This window comes from Schistocerca cancellata, chromosome 5, assembly GCF_023864275.1.
Source record: "Schistocerca cancellata isolate TAMUIC-IGC-003103 chromosome 5, iqSchCanc2.1, whole genome shotgun sequence".
NCBI lineage: Eukaryota > Metazoa > Arthropoda > Insecta > Orthoptera > Acrididae > Schistocerca > Schistocerca cancellata.
This window is the reverse complement of record NC_064630.1, coordinates 827,663,870-827,676,237: the sequence shown is the minus strand read 5'-3', so window position 1 is coordinate 827,676,237 and position 12,368 is coordinate 827,663,870. Positions and strand designations below refer to the sequence as shown.

Here is a 12,368-nt window from a genome sequence, read left to right as displayed (position 1 = left end):
ACCGCACCGCCACTTCCCAGCAAATTAGGGACACTGTTGTTCCTGGGGTATCGGCGAGGACCATTCGCAACTGTCTCCATGAAGCTGGGCTACGGTCCCGCACACCGTTAGGCCGTCTTCCGCTCACGCCCCAACATCGTGCAGCCCGCCTCCAGTGGTGTCGCGACAGGCGTGAATGGAGGGACGAATGGAGACGTGTCGTCTTCAGTGATGAGAGTCGCTTCTGCCTTGGTGCCAATGATGGTCGTATGCGTGTTTGGCGCCGTGCAGATGAGCGCCACAATCAGGACTGCATACGACCGAGGCACACAGGGCCAACACCCGGCATCATGGTGTGGGGAGCGATCTCCTACACTGGCCGTACACCACTGGTGATGGTCGAGGGGACACTGAATAGTGCACGGTACATCCAAACCGTCATCGAACCCATCGTTCTACCATTCCTAGACCGGCAAGGGAACTTGCTGTTCCAACAGGACAATGCACGTCCGCATGTATCCCGTGCCACCCAACGTGCTCTAGAAGGTGTAAGTCAACTACCCTGGCCAGCAAGATCTCCGGATCTGTCCCCCATTGAGCATGTTTGGGACTGGATGAAGCGTCGTCTCACGCGATCTGCACGTCCAGCACGAACGCTGGTCCAACTGAGGCGCCAGGTGGAAATGGCATGGCAAGCCGTTCCACAGGACTACATCCAGCATCTCTACGATCGTCTCCATGGGAGAATAGCAGCCTGCATTGCTGCGAAAGGTGGATATACACTGTACTAGTGCCGACATTGTGCATGCTCTGTTGCCGGTGTCTATGTGCCTGTGGTTCTGTCAGTGTGATCATGTGATGTATCTGACCCCAGGAATGTGTCAATAAAGTTTCCCCTTCCTGCGACAATGAATTCACGGTGTTCTTATTTCAATTTCCAGGAGTGTATATCAGTTGGCAGAGTAATTTTCTGGTAGTATCTGATTGGAAATGTAAGATTTATTGTACACATTATCATGTTAAACACAGTTACACTAACCATTGTATTATACAGACTACAGAACAAAGAATAACAGTCTCCATAATCATGCAAAATATATACATACACAATCAAGGCATAGTGTTAAGCATTTTATAGTATAAACATGAAAGCTTTCTGAAATGGTGTTTTATTAATTAATCAGTGTGTGCAAAACAACTACTACATGCCCCAGGACACATAATCACCTAGTAATTACAATGCAAAGGAATAAACAATAAAAGGCTGGCAATATCAATTTACATTAAACTGACATCAACACAAAGTATAAAGTCTAAGTGGACAGTTACTCTTTCTCTTATTTCACAAGGCCAAGTTTCTTACACATGTTTCATGTCTGAAGTTGCTAGGTCATTTTGTGAAAGCATCAGATAACATTTCTTCAGAAGGCAGATGCTCAACATTACTAACACCTGACACAACATGCCTTCTTATAAAATGATACTTTATATCTATATACCACTAGATTCTTGGCTAACTGAATGGCTCCTTTATCATCACAATACACTAAGCAACTTTATGACACTTTTTGGATCTATCTCAGACATAGGTTGTCTTAACCACAATAAATCTTGAACAGTTGATGCAAAGGTCATACATTTAGCTTCAGAAGTAGAAAGTGCAACAGTTTTCTACTAGACTATGAAAATAAAGAGTTTTGCAACTGTATGACTGAACCAGTTACGGAATGCCTGTCATTTATTTTATTTCCCCAATCTGCATCATGAAGGCCATTATTCTTTTGTTACCACCTCTAGAAAATTCTAGCTTGGGGTCCATGGTTCTCTTTAAATATCTAAACAATCTTTTGCTGACAACCAATGAATCTTTTTAAAACAATGATTAGATCTGCTAAGGAGATTTGCAGTGAAACACATGTCAGATCTTTAGACTTCCTATTGCCTCTTGGCCATAGGAAATGACTTCCTATTGCCTCTTGGTAAGGTACTTTGATATCACTTGATTCTACTGCTTCAGAGCCCAAACCAAGTTCAAGTGCTGTTGATACTGGCTTGACTTCAGTGATTCCAAATTTTTCCAGAGCTTTCTTTTACATAGGATTTCTGGGAGATCCAAAATTTTCCTTTTTCATGATCCCTTGTAATTTCCATGCCTAGGCACTTTTGAATTGATTCAAAACACTTCTGTCATTTGAGAATAATAGCATGTCATAAAGCTATGATGACTGGTTTGGTGCCACCTCTCTGAAAATAAATACATGGACTAGTGTTTGATCTATTCAATTTCGGTTTTCTTAACACCTCATCAACTTTTTGATTCCAATTCCTACAAGCCTGTTTGAGTCCATAAACAGCTTTCTTCAGCCTCCATACTTTTCCAGAAGTTGCAAAATTTTGTAGTGGAATGACACAAATTTCTTCATTTAAGTCTCTGTAGAGATAACCAGCAGTGATGTCAACATGATCCAGGTTCTCTCGAGCTGCTGTAGACAAGAGATATCTAAATGGATACATGCTTGACCACTGGTGCAAAGGTTTCCTGATAATCAACACCTTGAACTTGAGTGCATCCTTTTACCAATAGACATGCCTTAAATGTTTTTGACATATTTTGGCTGTATTTTTAATACTCGCTTAATCTGGAGAGGTTTGTGTCCCCTGAGTAGTTCTACTTCTTCAAATGTGTAATTACAAACTAGAGATAAGAATTCTGTCTTCATTGCTTTTTTGCATTTTTCATTATTTATCCCTTCCAAGGCTTCTTTGACATCAGTGTTTTCACTTGGAAGTCCTTCTTTCAAATAGTAAGTAACATGATCAGCCCATGTCTCGGGTTTTCGTTCTCTGTTTGTCCTTTGAAGTGGAACCTCTTGAACTATGTTTTGATTCTCATGAACCTCATCTTGAGTTTCAGTTTGTATTGGATTACTGTCAAAGCCATAAAAGTGTTCATTATCACTGTTTTCTTATTTAACTTCTCCATCAGTTTGTGAAGTATTGATGTCCTGAAGAAGTGCTTCTTGTTCCAATGCAAAGGTGTTTGTGGTCTTAGGTTCCTCTGTCTTTGAACCTGTGAAATTCTCATCCTCCAGAAATTTTAAATCCCTACCGACAATTATCTGGCCAGTATCCATATTGATGAATTGATAGCCTTCTTTTGCCTGACAGTAGCTTCCAAATGTCAACTTCTGTGACTTCTTATCCCAGTTCTTCTGATGATGTTTTGGAATGTGAACCATTGCATGGCAACCAAGAATTCTCAAATGTGATAAGCAAGGCTTTGTCTCATGCCAAAGTTCATATGGCATCTTATCTCCAAGTGTGATGGATGGCAAATAATTGATATCTACATCTACATCTACATCCATACTCCGCAAGCCAACTGACGGTGTGTGGCGGAGGGTACCTTGAGTACCTCTATCGGTTCTCCCTTCTATTCCAGTCTCGTATTGTTTGTGGAAAGAAGGATTGTTGGTATGCTTCAGTGTGGGCTCTAATCTCTCTGATTTTATCCTCATGGTCTCTTCGCGAGATATACGTAGGAGGGAGCAATATACTGCTTGACTCTTTGGTGAAGGTATGTTCTCGAAACTTCAACAAAAGCCAGTACCGAGCTACTGAGTGTCTCTCCTGCAGAGTCTTCCACTGGAGTTTATCTGTCATCTCCGTAACGCTTTCGCGATTACTAAATGATCCTGTAATGAAGCGCGCTGCTCTCCGTTGGATCTTCTCTATCTCTTCTATCAACCCTATCTGGTACGGATCTCACACTGCTGAGCAGTATTCAAGCAGTGGGCGAACAAGTGTACTGTAATCTACTTCCTTGGTTTTCGGATTGCATTTCCTTAGGATTCTTCCAATGAATCTCAGTCTGGCATCTGCTTTACCAACGATCAACTTCATATGATCATTCCATTTTAAATCACTCCTAATGCATCCTCCCAGATAATTTATGAAATTAACTGCTTCCAGTTGCTGACCTGCTATTTTGTAGCTAAATGATAAGGGATCTATCTTTCTATGTATTCGAAGCACATTACACTTGTCTACATTGAGATTCAATTGCCGTTCCCTGCATAATGCGTCAATTCGCTGCAGATCCTCCTGCATTTCAGTACAATTTTCCATTGTTACAACCTCTCGATACACCGCAGCATCATCTGCAAAAAGCCTCAGTGAACTTCCAATGTCATCCACAAGGTCATTTATGTATATTTTGAATAGCAACAGTCCTATGACACTCCCCTGCGGCACACCTGAAATCACTCTTATTTCAGAAGACTTCTCTCCATTGAGAATGACATGCTGCATTCTGTTATCTAGGAACTCTTCAATCCAATCACACAATTGGTCTGATAGTCCATATGCTCTTACTTTGTTCATTAAACGCCTGGGGGGAACTGTATCGAACGCCTTGCGGAAGTCAAGAAACACGGCATCTACCTGTGTCTATGGCCCTCTGAGTCTCATGGACGAATAGCGCGAGCTGGATTTCACAGGACCGTCTTTTTCAAAACCCATGCTCATTCCTACAGAGTAGATTTCTAGTCTCCAGAAAAGTCATTATACTCGAACATAATATGTGTTCCAAAATTCTACAACTGATCGACGTTAGAGATACAGGTCTATAGTTTTACACATCTGTTCGACGTCCCTTCTCGAAAATGGGGATGACCTGTGCCCTTTTCCAATTCTTTGGAACGCTATGCTCTTTTAGAGACCTATGGTACACCGCTGCAAGAAGGGGGCAAGTTCCTTCGCGTACTCTGTGTAAAATCGAACTGGTATCCCATCAGGTCCAGCGGCCTTTCCTCTTTTGAGCGATTTTAATTGTTTCTCTATCCCTCTGTCATCTATTTTGATATCTACCATTTCGTCATCTGTACGACACTCTAGAGAAGGAACTACAGTGCAGGAACTACAGTGCAGTCTTCCTCTGTGAAACAGCTTTGGAAAAAGACATTTAGTATTTCGGCCTTTAGTCTGTCATCCTCTGTTTCAGTACCATTTTGGTCACAGAGTGTCTGGACATTTTGTTTTGATCCACCTACCGCTTTAACATAAGACCAAAATTTCTTAGGTTTTCTGCCAAGTCAGTACATAGAACTTTACTTTTGAATTCATTGAACACCTCTCGCATAGCCCTCATCACACTACATTTCGCTTCGTGTAATTTTTGTTCGTCTGCAAGGCTTTGGCTATGGTATGAAGCTGAAGACGCTTCAGCCCCATATTCCTTTGGTAGGTTAGTATCAAAAATCATGGTATGAGCTTGTTCAACCAATGTTCTATTAGCTCTCTCAGCAAGACAATTTTGCTGTGGACTGTAATGTTCTGTAAGCTGTTGGATGATACCTTTAGAAGATAGAAATATTTTTAGTTCATCATTGACATTCTCCTCTCCATTGTCAGACTGGAACTTCTTGACATTTGTGCCTGTCTGCTTTTCCACCATGGCTTTGAAGCTTTTAAATATCTGTGTTACCCCATATTTTTTTCTTCAAGAAATAAACAAATTAAAAAATCATCAATGAATGTGACAGAATAATGATTTACAACCATAAATGCCGTCTCCATTTTCCCATACAAATCAGAATGTACTAAGTCTAAGATGTGTTTAGAATACCTTTCGCTAGGTTTGACTGGAAGACGTGACTGTTTTCCCATATGCACAACTCACAGGGATCCTTAACCACAATATCTTCATTTAGTTCCATTGAAACCTTTGACAACTTCAGCATACTTTTGCAATCCCTATGCCCTAGCCTCTGATGCCATAAGAATCCACTATCTTCTGTATAGTAGCACCAATTCATTTCATTTGTATTCTAACAATAGATGCCATTCTTAGGCATTGCTTTGGTAATTAGTTCACCTTCTGCATTTAGATGAATCCACTGTTTTTTGTTAAAAATCACTTTATGCCATTTTCTCACAATATTACTAACTGAAATTAAATTTATAGCTCAGTTTGGGATATGAATGATGTCAGATGCTTCTACTTCTGCTGCTTTATCACCAGTATAGAAGTTTAGGTCAACACTTCCAGTAGTCTCTGCTACTAAGCCACCACCTCCCATGCAGGTCACTGAACTATTACATAGCTTGACATTATGAAGCATCCTTCCATCATTGGCGAAGAGAAAAACATCAGTCTGCACACACAAATGATCAGTCGGAAAAAAATGAACGATCGGCACATGCATAACTTCGAAACTGATTCTGGATTTTCACACACGATTATGATTTTAACATTTATAAAACCTAACTTTCACACCTGTGCCTGGACCCATAACCTTCTGTTAAGCATTTTTTAATATAAACATGAAAGCTTTCTGAAATAAGATTTTATTAATTAATTGTATGTGCATAACAACCATGCATATCCCAGAACATATAATCACCACCAAATTACAGTTCAAAGGAGTAAACAAAAAATAGCTGTCAATACCTCAACACATAGATTCTAAATTCTCAGAATTTTACACTCGGTGTATATGAATGTAGAGAAGAGTGAAGTATGTAAGGAAGTAAATATAATGTATAAAGTTGCTATAAATAAAATGATTTAGTGGATAGTATAATTATGATGTCACAACCAAAAGGTTTTATCTCTAATGTATATACTATTATTATTAGTCAACATACAAAGAGGAAGAACCATTAGTCTTAGATACCTTATTGCCTTGAAAAAATACATTTTCTTTAAATGGCAAAACATGCATGTTATATTTCAAGATATCAAGTGATAAAAAAAATATGACACAGCACATTATTTTCTGTTACATCCTTTAAATATTATCAACCTACCGGTTTCCTTTTCGTTGCCATCGGTATGCACTTCAAGTGTAATGTTTAGCACAGCTCTTCCCTACTCAAGCCAAACAAATGACACAGTTCAAATCAAATGACTGATATTGCCTGATGACCTCACAGTTTAGTCCTTTAACAACAACCAACCAACCAACCATCACTCATGTATTGTTTGACTTTGCAAGGTTACTAGATTGCACTTAGACCAGTACATTGATTTGCTTATCCATTGAAGAGCATGCATCACAGTTTTTACTATGCCATGCAACTAGTTTCAAACCATTGACAGTAAATTACATATTATGCTCAACTTCATTAGAATAGTTTTATATATCTCTCGAAGAATATGAAACGAGAGAGCACTCTAGAGGCACTTGAGAACTTCTAGGTGCATTTCTCATAAAGCAGGCCTCATGTGAGTAATGGGAATCATGCCTCTTGCGACTGATGGGAATGTAATCAAACTTCTGACATCACAGTTCCACAGTACTCTGAGACTGAGGACAGCAATGGGCTTGGACTCTTTTAGAAGGGAGCAGTCGGTTGAGGCATCTAATAATAAAAATTCAGTCACTAATTTAGCACTAGCAAATGCATGCTATTATTTGTAGTTTATAACTCAGTTGTGATGTGAAGCACTGTTTCCTATTTTCTTATTGTTACTATAAAATTTTTGTTGCACGTTAGTTTATTTCTTAATATTTCCATTATTCTTCATAATGTAGGGTAATCATAAATTTGAGTGTCATTAGTAACTACCTGGGTGTTCAAGGTACTTTCCTGTTCATTGCAAAATGAAGTACAGTGTTATCTTAATGAAATATTTCTGTTCTGTAAATTTCAGGAGGATATATAAGAGGTCCTCAAGCATCTGAGATGCTACATGAAGGCATTCTTTCTCTGTGTGCTCAGCTGAAAAATGATGCTGTCTCTTTAGCTGATGCCATAGCACCACCAGATTTCATTTTAAATTCCATACTGGGAAAATCAGATGGTAAAATTTATCAAAACCTGCAGACACATCTATTCCAGAAACCTCAGACATTTGAACGACCATCTGGTTGGGATGAGATGACATTCCAACAAAGTAAACTGTAATCATTGCAAAAGCAAGCATATATTTCCGTACTTTCAGTACAATAATATAATTGCTTGAAAAATTATCCATTTTGATATTTTTACTTGTACATATTTACTTTGTTTCCATGATAGCCCTGTGTAAGGAAATATTTCTAATTTTTATATTTTAGTACAAAAATACCTTTGTAAATAAAATAACAGAATGTGTTTTTTGTATCTTGAATGAGTACTCATTTTCATGTATTAAAAGTGTGTCCTATATTTTTATAAAGCACTTGAAGGAAAAGGGTATTATCATTTGTATTGTTAAAATAAATGTTCATTGATTGAAGTATTAAAAATAAAGATATATTTGTAAATGGTGTGATTTCCATCAATTTTTGTGCAATTTTCTCTTCTTTTGTATCTTATGCTCTACGTAACTGAAACATTTGAGAAACGTAAAAGCTGATCACCAAAATATTTACTAATGATTAATAACTGGTTTACTTTGCCAATGCATTGAGACATTTATTTTATTTCAAATTTGCTTTCCTCACACTCCAAGAGCAGCCTGTTCCCAAAAGTCTTTAGAACAAATATAAACAAGAGATAAGAAGAATTAATATGTTTGAGTAGACAATGTAGTAAAACAAGAAGCTATGTTAAGTACATGAAGTGAGACCACTTTGACTTTTGGAGAAGAGCAGGGACCTTGATACCAAACAAGAAGATCTTCCATTTAGAATGATAACTTAAAAAAAAAACGTAACATATAAAAGTAAATGGTGTTTTGTTTTGAAGCTTAGACATTATAGTTATGTTCTGAACAAAATATCATTCAGATGCGGATAATGGCTTTGAATAGAGTGACACACATGATGGCTCCAATTGTTAATCACTCTGTCCAACGTTAGTGGCATTATTTCTGCTATAGCATGATAACTGTTATCTCCAATTGTTCAAAGGTTTGTGGGTTGTCTTGTCAGCATAGACCTGGACTTGGATGTAGCCCCAAAGAAAAAAATGCATGGGTGGTAAATCACATGACTATGGTGGCCAATTCACAGATCCACATCTTGAGATGTTTCAGTCACCAAGCTTCACTCTCACCAAATCAAGCATGGCATCAGCTGTGTGGTGTGTAATGTCATCCTGCTGGAACCACATGTTTTCGATGTCTATGGTTTCAAGTTCTGGTCACAGAAATTCACGTAACGTGGATCTGTAGTGATTGCCATTGATGGTAATGGTTCTTCTCTCATCATGTAGAAACAAATAAGGTCCATTGTTGCTGCATTGCCATAACCCACACCACATTATTAGTGAGTTTTTCTGACTGCAATGACATCTCATGGTGGTCACCTATGGGTTATCCTCTTTCCAATAATGACAATTTTGCATACTGAGAAAGTCACCAGGACAAAAATGTTCCTCATCTGACAGAATGATTTTTCAACTGAAATCAGGATCAGCTTTCAACTTCTGTATGGCCCAGTCAGCAAACTCATGACACACCCTGTGGTCATTTGGGTTCAATTCTTTGTCATTACAACTTTGTATCAATACAGGCCCAAATATGTTTGCAAGATTTGCCAAGTTGACACCTCGGATAGCCACAACCATTGAGATTGTCTTGAAATAACACATTCTGAAACATACGGTGTTTGAACATTATGAATTATCTCAAAGAGAATGGTCTATTGACACACAGTCAACTTGGATGTAGAAGACATCGTTCTTGTCAAACACAGTTAGCTCTTTACGAGAGATGGAAAGTTGCTACTCACCATATAGTGGAGATGCTGAGTTTTGACAGGCACAATAAAAAGATTCACACAATCATAGCTTTCGGCCATTAAGGCCTTTGTCAGCAGTAGGCACACGTACACATACACGCACACACACACACTCACGCAAGCACAACTTGCACACACGTCTGCAGTCTCAGAGAGCTGAACCTACACTGCAAGCAGGAGCACCAGTGCATGATGGGAGTGGGGACTGGGTGGGGGTAAGGAGGAGGCTGGGCAGGGATAGTATGGTAGAAGTGGCAGACAGTTATGTGTTGCAGTTTAGACGGAGGGAAAGAGAGAAGGTGTGGAGGGGGGGAGGGGGTAAGTAGCAGAAAGGAGAGAATAAAAATAAAAATAAACTAACATTACCTGTCACATCAAAGGCAGAGCTACCTGTGAAACCAGCTACAAGCTAAGCTGCAACCACTGTGCTGCATTCCATGTAGGCATGACAACCAACAAGCTGTCTGTCTGCATAAACGACCACCGACAAACTGTGGCCAAAAAACAAGTGGACCACCCTGTAGCTGAACACGCTGCCAAACGTGACACCCCTCATTTCAATGACTGATTCACAGCCTGTGCCATATGGGAAACATCCTTACACAACTCCTGCTCCCAATCCCATACATCCTCGTACCACCACCTACTACAGTCCGGTCACTAACATTACCTATCACATCAAAGGTAGGGCTACCTGTGAAACCAGTCATGTGATCTACAAGCTAAGCTACAACCACTGTGCTGCATTCTATGTAGGCATGACAACCAACAAGCTCTCTGTCCGCATGTTCGGCCACTGACAAACTGTGGCCAAAATACGGGTGTACCACCCTGCAGCTGAACACGCTGCCAAACACGATACCCCTCATCTCAATGACTGCTTCACCGCCTGTGCCATATGGATCCTTCCCACCAACACCAGGTTTTCTGAATTGTGCAGATGGGAACTTTCCGTGCAATAATCCTATGTTCCTGTAACCGTCCTGGCCTCAACCTTCATTAGTCACTGTCCTCACCCATCCAGCCCTCTCCCTGTTCCCATTCCAGCACTACATAGCCGTCATTTCACCGCCACACCCAGTCTTTTAATTTCTTTTATTTTTATTTCTCTCCTTTCCGCTACTTACCCCCTCCCCCCTCCGCACCTTCTCTCTTACCCTCCGTCCAAACTGCAACACTTACTTCACTGTCTGCCACTTCCACCATACTATCACTGGCCAGTCTCCTCCTTACCCCCACCTAGTCGCCACTCCCATCGTGCACTGGTGCTGCTGCACGCAGTGTAGTTTCAGCTCTGAGACTGCAGACGTGTGAGCAAGTTGTGCTTGCTTGAGTGTGTGTGTGTGCGTGTGTGTGTGTATGTGTGTCTACTGCTGACAAAGGCCTTAATGGCCGAAAGCTACGATTATGTGAATCTTTTTATTGTGGCTATCGCAGCTCGGCATCTCCGCTATATGGCGAGTAGCAACTTTCTTTCTCTCGTATTGTTACATTCCATCCTGGATTTTCCATTGTTTGACAGTTAGCTCTTTAAAATAATAGAAACTCCATGTAGGAATGTCAACAATGTTGTTACTAACCATAAAGAAGACAAGTCAAGTTCACCCTGACAGCTTTTGGCCGCAGCCTTCGTCAGTAAAGACACACACACACACACAAGCGAGAACACCTCATGCACACGTGACTGCCAACTCCGGCATCTCAGGCCGGCCCGAGACGCAGGCATTGGCAGTCACGTGTGTGCATGCGTGCGAACATTGTGTGTGTATACCCCTGTACTGGTGAAGGCTGTGGCTGAAAGCTTCATGTGAGTGTCTTTTTTAATTGTGTCTGTCTGCAACTTAACATATCTTCTTTACAGTAAGTAGTAATTTATCTTTTCCTACATTGTTGATACAGCTAGCTCCTTACCTACACAAAGTGTTCAATGCTATTAGCAAAGAATTTCAAATTGATTCTGTATTTCTGGATTTCCAGACGGCTTTTGACAGTGTACCTCACAAACAGGTTGTAATCAAACTGTGTGCTTAGAGAATATCATCTCAGTTATGTGACTGGATTTGTGATTTCCTGCAGAGAGGTCACAGTTTGTAGTAGTAAAACAGAAGTGATTTCTGGTGTTCTCAAGGTAGAGTTATAGGCCCTCTGCTGTTTGTTATCTATATAAACAATTTAGGAGACAATTTGAGCAGACATTGCAGGTGATGCTATTGTTAATCGTCTACTAAAGTCATTAGAATATCAAAACGAATTGTAAAATGATTTAGAAAAGAGACCTGTATGGTGCAAAAATTAGCAGTTCACCCTAAATAATGAAAAGTGAGAGATCATCCACATGAGTGCTAAAAGGAATCTTTTAAACTTCAGTTACATGATAAATCAGTCAAATCTAAAGGCCTTAGATTCAACTAAATACATATGAAATATGATTACAAACAACTTAAAGTGGAAGGAACACACAGAAAATGTGTGGGGAAGGTCAACAAAAGACTGAGTTTTATTGGCAGAATGTTCAGAAGATACAACAGATCTGCTAAGGAGACTGCATACACCACGCTTTCCATCCTTGTTTGGAGTACTGCTGCAGGATGTGGGTTCCTTACCAGATAGATTAATGGAATACGTCACGAGAGTTCGAATAGGAGATAGAGTGTCATGGACGTGATACAGGATTTGGGGTGGACATAATTAAAACTTTTTCATTGCAGTGGGATCTTC

At 39.9% G+C, this 12,368-nt stretch overlaps 1 protein-coding gene across 4 annotated transcripts in view; it reads left to right on the top strand.

Moving 5' to 3' along the window:
* LOC126187730 (peroxisomal acyl-coenzyme A oxidase 3-like) overlaps positions 1-8,146 on the top strand; it is a 135,610-nt gene extending 127,464 nt beyond the window's left edge. For 3 of the 4 annotated variants that reach the window (XM_049928978.1, XM_049928979.1, XM_049928977.1), the window contains exon 13: positions 7,637-8,145. In XM_049928978.1, the coding sequence (XP_049784935.1) occupies positions 7,637-7,890 (254 nt within the window). In that variant the 3' untranslated portion in view covers positions 7,891-8,145. Of the gene's footprint in view, positions 1-7,636 lie in introns of all 4 variants that reach the window. The other variant, XM_049928980.1, reaches the window with a different exon arrangement.
* Positions 8,147-12,368: the final 4,222 nt, after the last annotated feature.